This window comes from Dendrobates tinctorius, unplaced genomic scaffold, assembly GCF_039654945.1.
Source record: "Dendrobates tinctorius isolate UK_male_01 unplaced genomic scaffold, ASM3965494v1 ptg000011l, whole genome shotgun sequence".
Lineage (NCBI taxonomy): Eukaryota > Metazoa > Chordata > Amphibia > Anura > Dendrobatidae > Dendrobates > Dendrobates tinctorius.
In genome coordinates this window covers 89,582,670-89,604,806 of record NW_027361679.1, presented here as the reverse complement: position 1 = coordinate 89,604,806, position 22,137 = coordinate 89,582,670, and the positions used below count along the sequence as shown (strand labels likewise).

Below are 22,137 nucleotides of genomic sequence, written 5' to 3'. Positions count from 1 at the left end.
CTTTTTAGGGTCAGAGCTACATTTTATTTTTTGTACATTTCCTAACAGAACTCAGTCCAGCCTCACAGAGAGGGAGACAGGGTCGGATACTGAGCCCATTATAGACCCGGACGAGGGATGTGAAGAGGTGGCAGGCCCATCTTCTAACCACAGCTTTTGCAACCCCCAAGCTCCACCAGCATCAGGACCAGCATCAGGTTCTGCACCTGGTCCAGACCCAGCAGAGCCACCAGCAGCCAGCAACTTAGAAGACCCTGGCAACAGCAGCAGCCCTACTGGCCGTGTTGAGGGGTCCCCCCAGCCTGCAGCCGTAGGCCACCGTGGGAGACGGAGAAGGGACAACTCGGACACCCGGAGGCATGTAGACACAGGTGTCCTAAATTACCTCTTGAAGAGCAACATTCAGTTCTGAGAAAGGGTCGCGAGCCACATCAAGACTCCTCAACCAACTACGGAGTAGTGATATCTTGCCCGACTCAAAGTAGCCACAACCAAGACGTTTGCAGAGAAATCACACAGAGGCAGTGCACTTATATCCAGTAGCTACAACATTACCCCGATTTGGTATCCTTGCACCAAGCTCTTTCACCACAATATCACATCCAGCTTCAGGCAACTCCTCTGGCAGTATTATCCTATCCCCAGATTACTATACTTAAAGGGGCTGTGGTGTGCAGTCATTGGAGAAAGATGCGGAACAGAGGTCAACACAGGGGCAGACTACTGACAGCCAATGAGTGTGAAGAATGCGTTGCTGGACACTGAGGAGCTGTCAAGTTTGGTAGAGACACAGATAAAGTGAGTGCAGGGAATTAAGTCAAATTCAGGAGGAACTAAAGGCTGAAACAAAAAATAAAAGGTATAGGAGTGTTTTATATCACAATACAGCACAGATAAGCTTAAAACAAAAATATTGGATTTTGGGGTGGGTCAACCTCTTTAATTTATGTCTAATCCCCCCAAATCAGTAGATATGCATTCAGATCTGCTCTTCTGTGTGGTATGGGGCTACTCACAAAACTAATCCTGTGGAGACCTGCTCTACATAGCCGTTTGCTGGATCTGGAGCTAATGCACTAAGCTGGCAGATGGCTGAGAGTCACATATCATAGACCCATGAGCTACATGTGGCTCCTGAGCTACAGGTTGGGAACCCCTGCCTTTAAGTATCAGAAAGGTGGGCAGAAAGGTGGCAGATGCAGTTTAACAATGATAAATGTAAGGTTATACACATGGGAAGAAGGAATCAATATCACTGGTAAACCACTGGGTAAATCTGACATGGAGAAGGACTTGGGGATCCTAGTTAATGATAAACTTATCTGGAGCAGCCAGTGCCAGGCAGCGGCTGCCAAGCCAAACAGGATCATGGGGTGCATTAAAAGAGGTCTGGATACACATGATGAGAGCTTTATACTGCCTCTGTACAAATCTCTGGTTAGACCGCACATGGAGTACGGTGTACAGTTTTGGGCACCGGTGCTCAGGAAGGATATAATGGAACTAGAGCTGGTACAAAGGAGGGCAACAAAATTAATAAAGGGGATGAGGGAACTACAATACCCAGAGAGATTAGCAAAATTAGGATTATTTAGTCTAGAAAAAAGACGACTGAGGAGCGATCTAATAACCATGTATAAGTATATAAGGGGACAATACAAATATCTCTCCGAGGATCTGTTTGTACCAAGGAAGGTGACGGTCACAAGGGGGCATTCTCTGCGTCTGGAGGAGAAAGGGTTTTTCCACCAACATAGAAGAGGATTCTTTACTGTTAGGGCAGTGAGAATCTGGAATTCCCTGCCTGAGGAGGTGGTGATGGCGAACTCCGTCGAAGGGTTCAAGAGAGGCCTGGATGTCTTCCTGGAGCGTAACAATATTGTATCTTACAGTTATTAGGGTTCTCTAGAAGGACGTAGATCTGGGGATTTATTCTGACAATTTTATAGGCTGAACTGGATGGACTAATGTCTTTTTTCGGCCTTACTATGTATGTTACTATGTAATAGCAGAACTCCCTCTCATGTGACCACATTTAGGAAATTACATGCATCTGGGAATTGATCTTATTTTGACTTCATGGGTGTTTTCCAGAAACAATACATGGTGGACATTGCAGAGTGAAGATTACAAACCTTCAATTATATTGCCCAGTACATTGTAGTGCCCAATATATTGTGCCCAACTTGTGCCTCTGGAGACATCCATCCTGCAAATCGGCTCCTCTTGCTACAGTACTGACAAACATGCGGACACTAATTGCACTTTCAGCAAATTTTGAGAATCAGAAGGGAACAGGATTTGGATTTTGGAGTGCAGGATTTTTTTTTTTTATTTTTTTTTTTTTTTTTGGGGGGGGGGGGAGCCATGTCACTTTTCCAAAGCCTTTGTTCTACCAGTAATGTAGAAGCCCCCTATATTTCAATTGACAGATGATGGACATGAATGAGATTTATTTTGTGGAGGGAGTCTATAGCCCCCGTTACACACTGCGATATCGCTAGCAATATCGCTGTAAAGTCACCGATTTTGTGACGTAGCAGCGATATCGCTACATGTGATACCTCCGACTGGCTCCCCCACTGGTTATCGCTGGTCGCGCGAGACGGTCCTGGAGCATTTCTCGTCGTCGACGAGCAAGGCGTGGACGCGGGCGGGAGGACGTCAGGATCACCGCGTCTGACAGGTAAGTAGCGATCCCCGTCCCCAGTGATGTCACTGGTGAGATCTGCCTGTGTGGCAGCTCACTAGCGACCACTTATCGATGCACCAGCGATCCATATCGTTGTTGGGATCGCTGGTGCATCGATGTGTGTAACGGTACCCTAAGCTTTTATTGGTATCATTTTAGATCGCATTTAAAAGGACGCAATCATCGGAACATGAACTGCAGTCTAAATAAAGTTTACAGGTGTTGTGTAGTTTAAAATATTTATTTGCAAACTTTTTTTTATATCATGATCCTTATTAAAAATAAGTAATAAAAGTAGCTATCTTGCAATTTCTATACTGGCCACTGGGACGTTATTAGTAGACGCAGGATTACAATGACTGGGAACACCTCTGTACACAGCTGATAACTCAGGATCCACCGGTTATGATAGCTGATGTCACGGCTGACACTGACCTCCCTTCACAATGACCTTTACCCGGCTCACTATACACTTTAACAGCTCGCTCACACTGGCGTATAATACGGAAGAGTGCAATGCGAGAAAATCCTGCTTCGCACTCTGCCCAGTGTTATTCAATGAGGCAATGCTCATCTGCAAATTCTTTCTCCTGCCGATACGACACAAAAATCGCAGTATACTGCGATAAGCAGCACATCTCAATCGGCGTGCAACCTAATGCAGGGTATTAGACCCGTCAGTGTTATGGAAGAATCAGACGGCTGTATAACTCGGACGAGGATCAAGACACAATGCTTGGACTGGCTGTTGGCTCTCCCGACTCGAACGTGACAGCATGCTTACGGCAGGGATCAACTATGACCTCCTGGCAATGTAGGGTAGGGTCAAGGTGACAGGGTAAGAGGGCAAGCTACCTCTCTCTCACAGCTTTCTAAATGCCGCAATTGCTATTGATTGCGGCATTTAGAGAGTTAAACAGCCAGGGAACGGTTCTGGCACCAGCCCTAGCTGATATTGCAGGAGTTTGACTCTCAGTTAAGCAGGACACAAGTTCCTGTTGACGCAACGTTACATGCAATGTTGGAAATAGTTTAAAGCAGCCGTCAGGATTAAGTCTCAGTTGCGCTCTTTTTGCCATGTCTGCCTCTCCCTTGATTAGGTTGTTAACCTTGGAAACCATGTTTTTAGTCGATATAACAACTGCACGTAAAGTCACAGAGATTGAACCCTCTCTCACGATTTGGAGCAATAAACTAACCTTTAAACTTGATCTAAACTTTTTTACCCAAGATAGTATAATTTTTTTCATAGATCGAAGGATATTATAATTCCTCCTTTCCATGCTAATCCTAGAAATTCATAATTTTGTAGAGCACTAAAGTACAGTGGGATGACTAAATCTTACAGAATTTACAGAAATTTATACCTTTAGTGTATACAAATTCGTTGCTGCATTTTCCAGAAATTTCTGTCAAATATGCTAATGAGGCCTATGTGCATTCTGGGTGTGGCCGAGCAGTTCAAGGCACCTTCTCTTCTAATTGTTTTCCCATCAGTGTAGAGCACCAGCTCCTGTGAAGTCAAAGCTGTCAGTCATGGAAGAGATCAGCGACAAATGCAAAACAAGCTGCGCTGATCTGCGTGATCACAGCTAAGTTGTACATAGCACCTCATTAGCATATCAAATTAAAGAATAACTGCAGACTTGGACACTAAAAATACGATTTGCATTAGGATCATATCTAGGGGTGGTCAGACCCATGAATGTTTCGATCTGTCGGGTTCGAACAAATTTGATTTAAAAAAAAAAAAAAAAAAAAAAAAGTTTTATTCAGGTACCAGAACGGTACCCGAACTCGATCCCGAACCCCATCCAAGTGAATGGGGGGGCCAAATGGTGATCGGAGGTGAAAAGGTTACCGGCAGTCAGGCATTGGTTGATGACTACTGCTCTCATCACCATACGCCTGGTCTCGCTGATGAGAGTATTCACCAGGTGGCGCCTGTGCATAGTAAGAAAGATGTCAGCAAGATATATATTTAGTGCAGTTTACTGTACATGTATTTAGCTAATAAAGAAATAAAAACTGGCGTGGGGTCCCACTTATTTTTAGCACTCAGCTGAGAGAAAGCAGTCAGCTGAGGTTGGTGTTATTTTTCTGGGAAGGAAGCAATAAACATGGAGCTTCCTTGGCTATTAATATCAGCTCACAGCTGTCTGCGTAGCCTTTACTGGTAATTAAAATAGGGGACCTTAATAAAAAAAAGGAAGTGGGGTCCCCTCTATTTTTAATAACCAGCAAATGCTAAGCAGACAGTTGGGGGCTGATATTAATAGGCTAGGTCACATTACTGAGGTCACAGCTGAGCACTGCATCTGGATGTAGCAGACTTGGGGATTGTCATGGGACGGTAGCAGGCGGACCCCAGTGGATTATTTTATTTTTTAAAGGTAAGAAATGAGTAAAAGAGGGTCGGAAAGTATTTTGTACAATTAAAGGACTTTTCTTTGTGTTTATTACTTTTGACTACAGGGTTAATAATGGGGGATGTCTGATAAACACCTCTCCATTACTAACCCCTGGGCTTTATGTCATGTTAGCAGACATTACACAGCTGACATCAACCGCAAAATATTATCCCGCTTGCCAACACACCAGGGCGAGTGGGAAGAGCCAGGCAAAGAGCCAGAATTGGCACATCTAATGGATGCGTCTTTTCTGGGGTGGCTGTGGGCTGCTATTTTTAGGCTGGGTAGAGCCAAATATCCATGAACCGTCCCAGCCTGAGAATACCAGCTCTTAGCTGTCTGCTTTACCTTGGCTGGTTATCAAAAAATAGAGGGCACTCCCCACAAGTTTTTTTTAAAATTACTTAAATAATTTAAAAGAATGGCGTTGGGGCTCCTCTATTTTTTTTTTTTATAGCCAGCCAAGATAAACCAGACAGCTGAGGGCTACAGCTGTCTGTTCTACCTGTATTTGTAATCAGTAATAGATGGTACACCAAGTTTTTTTTTTTTTTTACATATTGTACCGGCCAATACTTGGCATGGCTGTGATGGAGCCGGAAGAGCTCACACTGAAAAAGTTTGTTCATTGGCTGCGCTGCAGCCTTTCAACAAGCTTTGAAACAGTAACACGGATTTCAGTGAGAAGTCCTTGTTCGCGGTCCATGCACAGACACTACGCATCCGATACGGACCCCAAACTTTACTGAACGGGTTCACCCATCACTACTCATGTCCTCTACAAGGTGCCGGGCTTGGTATCAACAGTTACTTTGTAATGTTAGACTTCCTTTAAGCAGGGTAGAGAGGTCATAAAACGATGTATTCTACTTGCACACTAACGACAGCTAGCCAGTGATGGCTACTAGTACAGGAAACTTCCGTAATCACTTAGATTTCCTATGAAAGAGTCCTCCGTGACTTGACACAGGGGAGTTTCCCAGATCTGTGTTACTAGGTGTATTGGTATCTCATATTTAGGTGTACAGTCCAGTCCACTGTAGTTACTTCATGCTAACACAAGGAATGGCGGCTGCCAATGTTGCATCTGGTTAGACCAGCCTTATATATGATAAGACTGTGTTAACCGTAAGGCTGGGTTCACATTGCGTTGCGGGCAATGCGCTGATGGCATCCGTTACATAGCGGCACTAACACTATGTAACGGATCCGTTCATGCTGCCATTGCCCGCAATAACAACAGCGCATCCTAACGCATGCCAAAATCGGCATGCGTTAGCGATGATGCATTACTTCATGACACATCCTCGGACGCAGTATGCAAAGTCCGAGGGTGCGTCAGGTCTAGCGCACAGCGAATGGACGTGTTCGCTGTGCAGACCTGTAAGGGCTAACGCATGGTAGCGCATGGTAACGAAATGCTACCATGCGTTAGCACTAAGTCACAAAAGATGTCAAAAATGACATCTGCGTTAGAGCATCCGTTTAATGGATCCATTAAACGAATGCCTCTAACGCAATGTGAACCTAGCCTAACAGAAGAAAAACGGAATTTATAGCTGTTACCTATCACTTACATGACAGATACCAATACTACCCAGGCAAACCCACTAACCATAATGGCATCTGTCGGCTTCCCATCTTGGTTACTGGGAATTTACTGGAAAATTTGCACAGAATGCTGCACTATTGTTTCCAGAATTTGTGAGAGTGGCTCTTGGAGCCTAGCTGGTTAATGGTTTTTGCTATCAAAAGGCAAATACAAGCCAATGTCAATGTGAATGCTGAGCTTCTGGTACATATTGGCACAAAAGTTTATTTGTAGATCAGGTCAGAAATGAGTCTTTCTTTAACCCTTCTGACCAAAGTCAGTTCTACGTTTTACAATAGCTTTTCTGAGGTGGAAGACATTTGTCTGAAGGGCGTAAATGACATAAAATAAAAGAACAATTTCTTACCTGATAAACCCATAGCCGCTCCAGAACTGGTACTATTTAAAAGGGCTTTCCAGGCTTGGGGTTCAAGTCTGCAGTCACTATGTGACTGCAGACTTGTGAATCCTCACAGTGTGCACAGTGCTTGCCATGTGACCACAAATCTTCAATGTGCAGACTAGAAGTGTCTGTCCTCACTCAAATCGGCACTGGAAAATCCTGACAATCTGCCCTGTGAGGATTCACAAGTCTACAGGCACATAGAGAGACTGCAGATTTGAACCCCCAAGCCTGGACAACCCCTTTTAGGCTAAATTCCCACTATGAGCACTTTGGGTTTTTATAGGGTGCAAAGAATGCAGGGTCTTACAGTGGAATAGGATACATAGGAGTCTCATACCCGCAGCGCTTTTATATTGACCTGCCGTGCGTTAGAGGTCTGCAACATGTTAATTTCTCTTGCGGTAAATACATTTCATTTGCAGATTTGGCCTGTACACTTGAATAAGATGAAGAAAATCCAAAGATAAAAAATGGAAATGCAGCAAATACGCACGTAACCCTCACATGACTATCAATAACGTTTTTTCAAACATAAGTAACAGGAAGTATCGAAAACAAAGCAGCTTTAGTTAAAACGTTGCATACCAAAAAAGACAAACGCAAATAACCTAATAGGAGCAGAAAGGTCTGCACCATCTAAAACGCACTAATGCTCATTGTGGGAAGGCAACCTACAGGCACAGGCAGAAATTCCCGAAACTCGGCCCAAGCATGGGACACAGTGGATGGGTAGCCACACCATGGATATCCAAGGTTCTGCAATGCCTTTCATTCAATTTATTATGTAATGTACTACAAAAAAAATTCAAAGTGTGGTAAAAACAAAAAACATTCCACTACTGATATTTGGGTTTCGTTTTTTAAAACGTCATTACGCGGTAAAAATGGCCTATTAGTACAGTTCTTCAGGTCAGTACTAGTGCCCCAATAACAAACTTATAAGGTTCTAATGTACCGGTATATGTATGTATACGTACATGTAGTTCACATATATAGAAACACACAGTCATGGCCAAAAGTGTTGACACCCTTGAAATTGTTCTAGAAAATGATTGCAATTACACATGCTCATTTCCTTTGTGTGTATTGGAACACAAAAAAAACAGGAAAAAGGGCAAATTGGACAAAATTTCATACAAAACATCAAAAATAGGCCGGACAAAATTGTTAGCACCTTTCCAAAAAAGTGGGTAACCAACTTTGTTTCAAGCATGAGATGCTCATTCAAACTCAACTGTGGCAAGTAACAGGTGTGGGCAATAGGAAAATCACATCTCAAACCAGATAAAAAGGGGAGAATGTGACAATGTTCTCCCCGTGTTTGCGTGGGTTTCCTCCTGGTTCTCCGGTTTCCTCACACATTCTAAAGACATACTGATAGGGAATCTAGATTGTGAGCCCCATCGGGGACAGTGATGATAATGTATGTAAAGCACTGTGGCATTAATGGCGCTATATAAGTGAGTAAAATAAAAAATAAAACAACTGTCTAAGGACATGAAAATTGTTGAAAAATATCAACTATCGGAAGGTTTCAAGTTCGTTTCCAGAGATTGATGTCAATTTGTCCGCATTTTGAATTTTTTTCCGGTTTTCCAGTACACAATATAGTAAAAGCAATGGTGTCATTCTAAAGTAAAACAAGCCCTTATATGGTCATATTGACAGAAAAATAACAATGTTACGGCTCTGGGAAGAAGGGGAGCACAAAATAGAAAGGCAAAAAACAGAAATACCCTTGGTCCTTAAGGGGTTAAAGTATAACTGGTGTATTTTTATTTCACCACAGGAGCGGTATCAGTATTGTACGTTCCTCTGTGTAATAAAATACGTAGCAGTCACTGTCTTCTGCCGCTGATTCGGTCATCTTCCTTGCCGGAAGCAGTAGGATACAGCCACCAGTAAGGGTATGTGCACACGTTGCAGAAAATTTCTGCACAAAAACCTGAATCCCTTCCCAGAAACCGCACCTATTTTTCCGCGGCGGTTTTTGCGCGGTTTTGATGCGTTTTTTACCGCAGCGGTTTCTAAAAGCATGGGAGAAGCCTAAACCGCGGAAAAAACGCAAAATTAATGTGCATGCTGCGGTTTTTACCGAGATGCGGTTTTTTTGCAGTAAAAAACGCATCAATGTGCACAAAAAGTGCAAAATGCATAGAAATGACTGTGCACCTTTATTTTTAGCGGTTTTATAGCGGTTTTATAGTGAAAACCGCGATAAAAACCGCTAAAAAAATGCTGTGTGTGAACACAGCCTAAGTATTTTACTACACACACAGAACCTACATTAGTGATAGCAAAAAATAGGCCTGAGTGATATTATAAACCAGAGGAAAGGGCAGCACTTCTGTGTGTTATGTAGTATATAGAGCAGGGGCGGGCTATCAATTTTTCCGAGAGGCCACATGAGAGACCGTGCCTGTTGTGGAGGGCCGAACTAATAGGACGAAATTAATTCTACTCATTAATATATTATTGATAATTCTATTAATATTAATTGTATCACTTAATACTGACCACAACTATGCTGACATCCCACTATATATCGTTTGAACCTGAGTACAGTCCCTTCTGTATAACGTATAAGGCCTCCCCCACAGCCCCTTATATACTGTAAGAACCCCACACCTTCCTCCCCCATATTGGGCAGGAGCCCCAAACAGCCTCATCCATACGCAGCATGAGCCCCACACAGCCTACACTGCATTAGGCCCCCATAGCCTCCCCATGGGCAGCACGACGCCCCCCATAGCCAGCACCATGAGCAGCATGCACCCTCATATGCAGCACCATGTTCAGACTATCACCCCCATATGCAGCACCATATTCAGAATATCACCCCCATATGCAGCAGCATGCGGATGTCAGCCCCATATGCAGCACCATGCCACCCAAACATCCCATACACATGAAAAAAAATAAAAACAAAAGAAAACCACATACTTACCTAGGTCCCATTCCCCGATGCTCTGCTTCTCTCTGCCTCCGATGCGCTGACTCTCCGCAGTACACAGCGGATGCAATGAAATGACATCATTGCATCAGATATTTTATACACTGATTCGTGGAGGAAGTGGCCGGAGGCCCCTCCTCCAAAAGGAGTCAGCGCCTATGGAGACAGCAAGCCGGCGTTCACGGTGCAGACCGTGGGCTGGGCCTCTGGTTTCCAGCCCCACGGCTGTCTCACTTTGCCCAGGTCCGATATAGAGGACGTGTCCCGTGTGTGGTGCAGTATATAGAGGACGTGTCCCGTGTAGTATATAGAGGACGTGTCCCGTGTGTGGTGTGGTATATAGAGGACGTGTCCCGTGTGTGGTGTGGTATATAGAGGACGTGTCCCGTGTGTGGTGTGGTATATAGAGGACGTGTCCCGTGTGTGGTGTAGTATATAGAGGACGTGTCCCGTGTGTGGTGTAGTATATAGAGGACGTGTCCCGTGTGTGGTGTAGTATATAGAGGACGTGTCCCGTGTGTGGTGTAGTATATAGAGGACGTGTCCCGTGTGTGGTGTAGTATATAGAGGACGTGTCCCGTGTGTGGTGTAGTATATAGAGGACGTGTCCCGTGTGTGGTGTAGTATATAGAGGACGTGTCCCGTGTGTGGTGTAGTATATAGAGGACGTGTCCCGTGTGTGGTGTAGTATATAGAGGACGTGTCCCGTGTGTGGTGTAGTATATAGAGGACGTGTCCCGTGTGTGGTGTAGTATATAGAGGACGTGTCCCGTGTGTGGTGTAGTATATAGAGTACGTGTCCCGTGTGGTGTAGTATATAGAGGACGTGTCCCGTGTGGTGTAGTATATAGAGGATGTGTCCCGTGTGGTGTAGCATATAGAGGATGTGTCCCGTGTGTGGTGTAGTATTTAGAGGACGTGTCCCGTGTGGTGCAGTATATAGAGGACGTGTCCCGTGTGTGGTGCAGCATATAGAGGATGTGTCCCGTGTGTGGTGCAGTATATAGAGGACGTGTCCCGTGTAGTATACAGAGGGTGTGACCCGTACCGTGCAGTATATAGTGGATCTGTCGGCTCTCCTGGGTGAGTCTGTAAAGCAGACCCACTTTCTCACCCGACACCATACAATAAGCTGACCGATCTCCCTATTGATGCAACATTCGTCTTTAGCATTGTCATTTAGACCCCATTTTGTGGCACATTCTGCATTCACACTGATTCTATATGCTGCTATGTAAGTTTAATATGGCTGTGCCAACTACAAGTGCATAATCTCCTCGTACGCCAAGGTTGTAGTCAGGTGTTTCGTAGTGTATGCAGACTATAGGAAACTATAGGGCGAGGTGGGTGTGCTGCTGTAAGGGTGTGCCGCATCATCCTGAGCTCATTATGTGCGGTGGTATTGCTCAGCGGGTGCCGAGAGTGTGCGGAGATGGCTTGGTGACAAGTTATCTAATTCGGAAAAGGTTATATTCCCAGAGCTCATGGTTTTCCTATTGAATACTACTCATTGTGTTGCAGATGTGAGTATTCCCATATTGCACATTAGTGGCACACTCACAGGGGGTGTCAGAAATAAGACCGGCATCTGTTTCGCTGTTAGTGGGGAGATGGCCAGGATTCAGCCTCCCTCACCATGGACAGCAGTGTGTGACAGGCGCCGTCCTCACAATAGATGCAGGTTCCATTTATGGGACTTACACTTTTAAGAATGTGAACCTTAACCCCATAGTGACCGAGCCAATTTTGACCTTAATGGCCAGGCCAAATTTTACTATTCTGACCCCTGTCCCTTTATGAGTTAATAACTCTGGAACACTTCCATGGATCCCGGTGATTCTGGTATTGTTTTCTTGTGACATATTGTACTTCATGTTAGTGGTAACATTTGTTTGATATGTCTTGCATTTATTTATGAAAAAAATGGAAATTTGGCAAAAAATTTTAAATTTTGCAATTTTCAAACTTTTTATTTTTGTGCCCTTAAACCAGAGAGTTATATCCCACAAAATACTTGGTAAATAACATTTCTTACATGTGTACTTTGCATCAGCACAATTTTGGAAACATTTTTTTTGTTAGGAAGTTATAAGGGTTAAAAGTTGACCAGCGATTTCTCATTTTTACAACAAAATTTTAGGGACCACATCACATTTAAAGTCACTGAGGAGCTTATAGGACATAAAATACCCAAAAGTGACTCCATTCTAAAAACTGCACCCCTCAAGGTGCTCAAAACCACATTTTAACATTGTAGAAGTTTATTAACCCTTCAGGTACTATACGAGAACTGAAGCAATGTGGAAGGAAAAAAAAAATGAAAATTTTACTTTTTTTCACAGAAAATTTATTTTAGACCCAAGGACGCAGAGAAAGTACGCCTGTGCAGGAGCTGCAGCAGAAGTAAGAAGAAGGACGCCGGACCGGACCGCGACACCCACCGCTCCCGCCGAGTATAATCTAACTTGTTTTTCTTCTCTTTCAGGCTACATCAGGGGCTTATCTACAGCATTACAGAATGCAGTATATAAGCCCCTGAATGCGGTGGCCGCATCTCATAGGACGAAAATGAGGTGACAGACTCCCTTTAAGACAAGACAACCCCTTTAAATGAGAAATGGGTTTCTGTTTTGCCAGGAGTGTTTCTTTATTTTGTTATTCAATAAATTAAAATGGTTATTTATTGGTTAATATACACTAAGTTTGATGTTACATCCTTTTGAAATAAAATTGCTCATCTTGTACCATTTCTATATAACTGCAGAGTGAGCCCCAAAACTAACTTTTCTCTGATGGGCCCGATACTCCAGTGCGACACTGCACAAAGACATAAAAAAGCTAGACTGCAGTTTGCCAAAAAGTATGCGAGTCTAAATATGTCTGGGAAGGCGTCTTGTGGACAGATGAGACCAACATAGAGTTTTTGTAAAGCACATCATTCTACTGTTTACCAAAAATAGAATGAGGCCTACAAAGAAAAGAACAAAGTACCTACAGTCAAATATGGAGGAGGTTCAAAGATGTCTTGGGGCTGTTTTTCTGCCTCTGGCACTGGGTGACTTGACTGTGTGCAAGACATCATAAAATCTGAAGAGCAAAAGATTTTTAGGTCACAATGTAGTGCCCAGTGTCAGAAAGCTGGGTTTGTGTCCGAGGTCACTCAGAAATGGATGGAAACAAAGAGCTGGAGAGTTCTGAAGTGGGCAGTAATGAGTCCATGTCTATGTCCATTTGAAAACCTGTGAAGAGATCTTAAAATTGCTGTTGGGAGAAGGGACTGATACAGATAAGAGAGATCTGGAGCAGTTTGCAGAAGAAAAGTGGTCCAAAATTCCAGTTGAGAGGTGCAAGAAGCTTATTGATGGTTATAGGAAGAGATTGATTGAGGATATTTATTCCAAAGGGGGTGCAACCAAATATTAAGTTGAGGGTGCCAACAGATTTGCACAGCCCATTTTGGGGTTTTTCTGTGAAATTATTTCCAATTAGACTGTTATTCCTTTTTTTTTTTGTCTTGTTCCAATACACAAAGGAAGTAAACATGGGTATAACAAAACATGTAATTACAACAATTTTCTGGAACAATTTCAAGGGTGCCAACACTTTCGGCCGTGTGTGCGTATGCAGAATGTATAATATCTATATATTTTTTAACCGGTCAAAAGAAGATAAAAGAAAAGGATTGGACTTTTTGGACAGGGTGATATCAAATATGTTCATTTTTGTATTTTTTTTTTTTTTTTTAAATGGGAAAGGTTTAAACTTCTATATATTTTTACTTTATTTCATAGCCTCCTTAGCGAATGTGAAGTCCTCTGTGAATACTATATGTGTTGCAATACCACAGTATTGCAGTATATAGTACAGGAGTCAGAAATGGGGGTCTTCAGCTGGCCCCTAGATGCCATGACAACTCATCGGTACCCCTTGATCAAATCATGGGGTTCTCATGGGAGAGAGCGAACAAGCGATGCCACTCTCAGAGCGCACTCTGGTCGTTGCTGTTTCAGTCAGACGGTGGCTGTATAACACAGCAGGCATCTGCATGGGATGGGGTGGGCTTATATCCAGAGCCCACTGGGAATGCTTGCCATTGGGTTAAAGAATTGAACTGCTGCATTTGGTCACCTCACGACCCCCCCAAAAAAAATTTGAAGTGAGAATTTGATTGAGGGTATGTGCAAACGATCAGGAATTGGCAGCGCTTTGGACGCAGCACATGTTCGCTGCCAGCTATTGAACACAGGCTAATCCTCATAGAATGGTAGAGTTGGAAGGGACCTCCTGGGCCATCTGGTCCAACCCCCTGCTCAAAGCAGGATTCGCTAAATCATCCCAGTCAGATGTCTGTCCAGCCTCTGTTTGAAGACTTCCATTGAAGGAGAACTCACCACCTCTCATGTCGGCCTGTTCCACTCATTGATCACTCTAAGGCTGAGTTCACGCGTGGCTTTTTTTTCGCGTTTCCGCGGCAGTTTTAACCGCGCGATTTTGCCGTGAAAAATAAGCATCCCATGCATTCCTATGGGATTCCGCAATGCTGTGCTAATGCTGTGGTTTTTACCGCGGCGGAATCGCTTCGCGGTAAAAAACGCAGCATGCTCATTATTTTGCGGAATCGCGGCGATCCCGCACCCATAGGAATGCATTGTTCTGCTTACTTTCCGCATGTGGCTGTGCACACCATGCGAAAAGTAAGCAGAACAATTGCGGATGGTACCCACGGTCCGGAGGAGAGGAGACTGTCCTCCGGGCTCTGGGTACCATATCCCTGTAAAAAATAGAATTTAAAATAAAAAAATATTATTCTCACCCTCCGACGTCCCGCGCAGCCTTCCCGCCTCTCTCCACGCTCCCAGTAATCCTTTGCGAAAATGCCCGGGATCGCGAAGTCTCGCGGTCATCGCGAATTACCGCGAGACGTCGCGATCCCGCGAGAACGGACATCATCGCGGGCATTTTCGCAAAGGATTACTGGGAACGCCTGTGCGGGACGTCGGAAGGTAAGAATAACAGTATTTTTTTTTTTTTTACATTCTATCTTTTACTACTGATGCTGCATAGGCGGCCTCAATAGTAAAAAAGTTGGTCACACTCGTCAAACACTGTTTGACGAGTGTGACCAACCTGTCAATCAGTTCTCCAAGCGATGCTACAGATCGCTTGGAGAACGCTAGCATTTTGCAAGCTAAATACGCTTGCAAAATGCTAGTTTTTCCGCGGGAATATCGCGGGAATTTAAAATGCGATTTTCCCGCGGACTGGAATTCCGGAATTCTTGCGGTAATTTCTGAGAGAGTTTCGGTACGTGTGCACTTAGCCTAACTGTCAAAAAGTTTTTTCTAATCTGATCTGTGATCACTGAACTGTGAGGCATCACCGCGTCCTAAATTTCAGCCATACAATGTATATCTTGGAGGCTCACATCTCCACAAGATAGACATGCTGCGGTCTGGAAAGACGCGCCTCATGTCCGTCTCCACAGGTGAGCTGCGGGCGTCTGTGGACGCATACTGGGCAGGGAATATCTTGAGACCCACTATGCCGTAACATCTGGACGCTGCACAAGTACACAGCGTCCAACTCGCAGCGTTTACCGACCCCGAGTGCACCTACCCTAAAAAGTACGGCAAAATGGCGCCAATAAAACTTACGGTAAAGCGTTTCCTGAAAAAAAAAAAAACGCGCCCTGTCAGCAGACAGATAAGGTTACTGCCATTGTTTAAAATTGTAAAGAGAAACCCTAGGCGCAGTATGTTTTAATCTTGGTCTAATTTCTCCAGCCGTCTGACTGCGCCCTGAGGATAGGCCAGCAGTATGCTACGCCTGGCAGTGTCACTAGCATACGCCGTCACCTCCTCGAGCATACGCTGTAGGGCTGCCGCCATCCCGACCGCTCAGCAGTTATCAGTGGGCAGATGGAGAAACCGCTGACAGCTCCTCATCTCCTGGAGCACAAAAGGATACAGCAAAGTAATGCCATCCGACCAGCCATCATCCTCTGTGGGGGCGACGAGGCTGGAGACCCCCACTCACCCCGGTCCTGATGGTTCACACTGTGCACAGCCAAGGAAGAGCGGACAGGAGACGCCATCCTACTGGGAGACGTCCTGGGAAAGGAGGCACGTTATCGCCAGCTGTGGCCCCCGACCTCCCAGGAACACTGTGCACAGCCAAGGAAGAGCGGGCAGGAGACGCCATCCTACTGGGAGACGTCCAGGGAAAGGAGGCACGTTATCGCCAGCTGTGGCCCCCGACCTCCCAGGAACACTGTGCACAGCCAAGGAAGAGCGGACAGGAGACGCCATCCTACTGGGAGACGTCCTGGGAAAGGAGGCACGTTATCGCCAGCTGTGGCCCCCGACCTCCCAGGAACACTGTGCACAGCCAAGGAAGAGCGGGCAGGAGACGCCATCCTACTGGGAGACGTCCTGGGAAAGGAGGCACGTTATCGCCAGCTGTGGCCCCCGACCTCCCAGGAACACTGTGCACAGCCAAGGAAGAGCGGACAGGAGACGCCATCCTACTGGGAGACGTCCTGGGAAAGGAGGCACGTTATCGCCAGCTGTGGCCCCCGACCTCCCAGGAACACTGTGCACAGCCAAGGAAGAGCGGGCAGGAGACGCCATCCTACTGGGAGACGTCCAGGGAAAGGAGGCACGTTATGCCCAGCTGTGGCCCCCGACCTCCCAGGAACACTGTGCACAGCCAAGGAAGAGCGGACAGGAGACGCCATTCTACTGGGAGACGTCCTGGGAAAGGAGGAACGTTATCGCCAGCTGTGGCCCCCGACCTCCCAGGAACACTGTGCACAGCCAAGGAAGAGCGGGCAGGAGACGCCATCCTACTGGGAGACGTCCAGGGAAAGGAGGCACGTTATCGCCAGCTGTGGCCCCCGACCTCCCAGGAACACTGTGCACAGCCAAGGAAGAGCGGACAGGAGACGCCATTCTACTGGGAGACGTCCTGGGAAAGGAGGCACGTTATCGCCAGCTGTGGCCCCCGACCTCCCAGGAACACTGTGCACAGCCAAGGAAGAGCGGGCAGGAGACGCCATCCTACTGGGAGACGTCCAGGGAAAGGAGGCACGTTATCGCCAGCTGTGGCCCCCGACCTCCCAGGAACACTGTGCACAGCCAAGGAAGAGCGGGCAGGAGACGCCATCCTACTGGGAGACGTCCAGGGAAAGGAGGCACGTTATCCCCAGCTGTGGCCCCCGACCTCCCAGGAACACTGTGCACAGCCAAGGAAGAGCGGACAGGAGACGCCATCCTACTGGGAGACGTCCTGGGAAAGGAGGCACGTTATCGCCAGCTGTGGCCCCCGACCTCCCAGGAACACTGTGCACAGCCAAGGAAGAGCGGGCAGGAGACGCCATTCTACTGGGAGACGTCCTGGGAAAGGAGGCACGTTATCGCCAGCTGTGGCCCCCGACCTCCCAGGAACACTGTGCACAGCCAAGGAAGAGCGGACAGGAGACGCCATCCTACTGGGAGACGTCCTGGGAAAGGAGGCACGTTATCGCCAGCTGTGGCCCCCGACCTCCCAGGAACACTGTGCACAGCCAAGGAAGAGCGGGCAGGAGACGCCATCCTACTGGGAGACGTCCAGGGAAAGGAGGCACGTTATGCCCAGCTGTGGCCCCCGACCTCCCAGGAACACTGTGCACAGCCAAGGAAGAGCGGACAGGAGACGCCATTCTACTGGGAGACGTCCTGGGAAAGGAGGAACGTTATCGCCAGCTGTGGCCCCCGACCTCCCAGGAACACTGTGCACAGCCAAGGAAGAGCGGGCAGGAGACGCCATCCTACTGGGAGACGTCCAGGGAAAGGAGGCACGTTATCGCCAGCTGTGGCCCCCGACCTCCCAGGAACACTGTGCACAGCCAAGGAAGAGCGGACAGGAGACGCCATTCTACTGGGAGACGTCCTGGGAAAGGAGGCACGTTATCGCCAGCTGTGGCCCCCGACCTCCCAGGAACACTGTGCACAGCCAAGGAAGAGCGGGCAGGAGACGCCATCCTACTGGGAGACGTCCAGGGAAAGGAGGCACGTTATCGCCAGCTGTGGCCCCCGACCTCCCAGGAACACTGTGCACAGCCAAGGAAGAGCGGGCAGGAGACGCCATCCTACTGGGAGACGTCCAGGGAAAGGAGGCACGTTATCCCCAGCTGTGGCCCCCGACCTCCCAGGAACACTGTGCACAGCCAAGGAAGAGCGGACAGGAGACGCCATCCTACTGGGAGACGTCCTGGGAAAGGAGGCACGTTATCGCCAGCTGTGGCCCCCGACCTCCCAGGAACACTGTGCACAGCCAAGGAAGAGCGGGCAGGAGACGCCATTCTACTGGGAGACGTCCTGGGAAAGGAGGCACGTTATCGCCAGCTGTGGCCCCCGACCTCCCAGGAACAGCTGGGCGCCCCTGCACTATGGAGGCCTCTCCCAGCCGCTGCGGGGTCTGCTCTGCCCCAGTGACCGCCTGTGGCTCCGGGCTGGCGGCAGCGCCCTGTCCGCGGAGCCCTCTCCTACCTGACTGGCCTTGTAGAACTGCTTCTTCAGCCCCGCTACAGACATGGCTCCGGCCTGGGGAGCGCGAGCGCAGAGTCCGACAGTCGGGGAAGGGAAAAAACAAACTTAGAGCCTTTCGGGGCTCCCGGCTCAGGAAATTACATGGCAAGCGCTCACTTCCGGTATGGGAGAGGAAACGGGGGAGGGTGGAAGCAATCACGGAGCGTGGGGTCTGCGTGTGCCTGGGTCCTGAGTGTGAGCGCGTCCTGCGTGTGACTGGCTCCTGAGTGTGACCGGGTCCTGCGTGTGAGCGCGTCCTGCGTGTGACCGGGTCCTGCGTGTGAGCGCGTCCTGCGTGTGACCGGGTCCTGCGTGTGACCGGGTCCTGAGTGTGAGCGCGTCCTGAGTGTGACCGGGTCCTGCGTGTGACCGGGTCCTGCGTGTGACCGGGTCCTGCGTGTGAGCGCGTCCTGCGTGTGACTGGCTCCTGAGTGTGACCGGCTCCTGCGTGTGAGCGCGTCCTGCGTGTGACCGGGTCCTGCGTGTGAGCGCGTCCTGCGTGTGAGCGCGTCCTGCGTGTGACCGGGTCCTGCGTGTGACCGCGTCCTGCGTGTGACCGCGTCCTGCGTGTGAGCGCGTCCTGCGTGTGAGCGCGTCCTGCGTGTGACCGGGTCCTGCGTGTGACTGGCTCCCGAGTGTGACTGGCTCCCGAGTGTGAGCGCGTCCTGCGTGTGACCGGGTCCTGAATGTGAGCGCGTCCTGAGTGTGTAGTTGTTGGGTGTGTGGCTGTGCCATGAGTGTGTGTGGCGTGGGTGACTCCGGGGAGCGGGCGGCAGTGGCCGGCGCCTACTGCGTGCCCCTGCCTCCCTTAGGAGTCCATGCCACCCCCAGGACCTAGAGACCATTCGCAGGGGGCTTGGAGACATCCTGACTTGCATGGAGGGCTCTTGGTTTCCCAGAGTGGCCATGCTGAAGATGTCCCACTTGTCTAAGGGCCAGGGCTGCCATCAGGGCATTAGTGCCCTTACTGCTGTATGGGGCCTGGTGAGCAGCAGTACACAGAGGGGCCCGCAGTCCCGGGGACCCGCTCTTGTGTTTCTGCTGATCGTGCAGTAAAATACTGTGTTCTGTGGCGCACACGTCAGCGCTGGGGCCTGGGAGCCTTCTCGGAGCTGTCCACAGCCGTCTAACTTTGACGGCTGCGCAGCTCCCTAAATACGGTATGAGCCCCTATATGGCCTCCTATATACAGAATGAGGCCACACATAGCCTTCTATATACAGTATGAGCCTGCACATAGCTCCTTATATACTGTAAGAGCCCGCATATACCCTGTATACAGTATGAGCCCCCATATAACCTCCTATATACGATGTGAACCCATATGTTGCCTTATATTTACAGTGTGAGCCCATATATAGCCTCCTATATACAGTATGAACCTGCAAATAGCCTCATATTTAGTATGAGCCCGCACATAGCCTCCAATATACAGTGTAAACCCCAATATAGCTTCCTAAATATGGTATGAGCCCCCATATGACCTCCTATATACAGTGTGAGCCACTATGTAGCCTCCTATATACCATGTGAGCCCACACATATGCTTCTATATACAGTATGATCCCATGCAATCTTGCAGAAAGTAGAAAGGCAGCACTCAGCGATTCCTTAAAAGTTAAAAGTCCTTTATTTTAACCAATATGGAAATCCATTCAGTAGTGTAGCAGCGTGTAAAGGAAGACGTGGACAGGTGGGCCATGTGAGCCCTTTTATAGCCTTCTTTGTACAATATGAGTCCACACATAGAATCCTATATACAGCGTGAGCCTCCACATAACCTCCTATATGTACGAGCCCCTATATACAGTGTGAGCCCTTATGAAGCCACCTGTATAGATTGTGAGCCCCCATATAGCCTATATACAGTATCAACCCACACATAGCCTCCTGTATAGAGTATGAGCCCCCATATAGCATGTGAACCCTTTTATATCCTGTATACAGTATGACTCGCACATAGCCTCCTATATACAATGTGAGTCCTTATGTAACCTCCTATGTACAGTATGTGCCCACACCTAGCCTCCTATATACAGTGTGTGCCCCCTTATAGCGTCCTATATCTAGGTGCAATAACCTCTGTATCATTCATTCGCTAGGGACTCCTCTGTACTAAGGGAATTATTGTGCGTTTTACACATCAAATCTGTAGATGCGATCAGTAATCAGACTTTGGTTGGGGCAACTTTAAAATATAATAATGATAATGGTCCTGCCTAGTGACAAGTTTATTTTACAGGCTTCTGGAGAAAGGCACAATGCCAGTCATTCAAGGGTTAATTCTTTTGAACACTAAGCGGGACTTTCTAGCCAATGAAACAACAGTATTAAACATCTGTGGTAACTATGGTAACTGCGCCGATGTCACAAACGCATATGATGCAGGAGAAGATTCCAGAACCACAAGTCATTCAGCCGTAGGAGGAGCCATACTTGATGTGTCTGGAGACCTGGAGCTTCATCACTCCACAATGGGAGGAAGGGGACACCGCCTAGCCAGGCAGATCAGCCATACCGCCTAGCCAGCCAGATCAGCCATACCGCCTAGCCAGCCAGATCAGCCATAGCGCCTAGCCAGCCAGATCAGCCATACCGCTTAGACAGCCAGATCAGCCATACCGCCTAGCCAGCCAGATCAGCCATAGCGCCTAGCCAGCCAGATCAATGGGGTGACAGATGTTGCAGGCAGATCTCCCTCACGTCCGGTGCTCGCCGCCTTCACCTTTATGTACGGCCTGGAGAGGTCGCATTAGGCTTCTCCATAACAAATATGACGCAATGTACAAATTCTGGTACAATTTGCTGTTACATGTTGGCATTAACCTTCTAAGCCCAAGGGAAGGGCAGTCCTGCAGCCATGGTTCCCTAGAGGTTTCCACTACAGGGGGTTTTTCCTCTCCTGAGTGCTGAAGGACGATTCTTCGTGAGTCGGGGGTTCTGCCATTTTCAGTGTCTTCTTCATAGTAATTGGCTGATTCTAAATTTCAGACACTGAATGAAATAATAATGATGAGATTTGGAATAAAATTCACTCAATTTAACATCCAATAAAAGTGTTTTGTGCCTTTCTTTCACAATCTTGGGTTGGTGGGATTTTCTTGGGAATCTGGATCCAGCATCTATGATGAAGCCATGAAGCCAGGAGTCGGAGCAATTTTAACCCTGTGCTGGAAGACAGGACGGAGGATAGATGACAACTTGTTACTGCACAATTAGCACAAGTTCACACTCTTCCTTGCGTTCAGATAATGGGGTGGTGGGCGGTACATAAGCCTTTTAATGGTTTGATGCTTAGAGATTATTGGACACACCATGTAATTTTCCAGAGATCCTCGTTTGGTACTTTATAACCATTTACATTTTAATGTCAGTTTTGCTTTATTTCCAGGAATTCCTGTAATTACAACCCTTTCATTTAGTCTGGCTTACGTCTGTAATATTTCCACCTCTACACTGTCCTCTCCTTGCACTAAAGCCAGAACTGGGCGAATCAACCAGTGGTTTATTCAATGAG

General features: G+C 47.5%; 1 protein-coding gene across 1 annotated transcript in view; it reads right to left on the bottom strand.

The window, feature by feature from the left end:
* Nucleotides 1–18,860, bottom strand: part of SH3GL1 (SH3 domain containing GRB2 like 1, endophilin A2) — a 77,354-nt gene extending 58,494 nt beyond the window's left edge. The window contains exon 1 of the mRNA XM_073544550.1: nucleotides 18,582–18,860. Coding sequence (XP_073400651.1) covers nucleotides 18,582–18,626 — 45 coding nt within the window. The 5' untranslated portion in view covers nucleotides 18,627–18,860. The remainder of the gene's footprint in view (nucleotides 1–18,581) is intronic.
* Nucleotides 18,861–22,137: the final 3,277 nt, after the last annotated feature.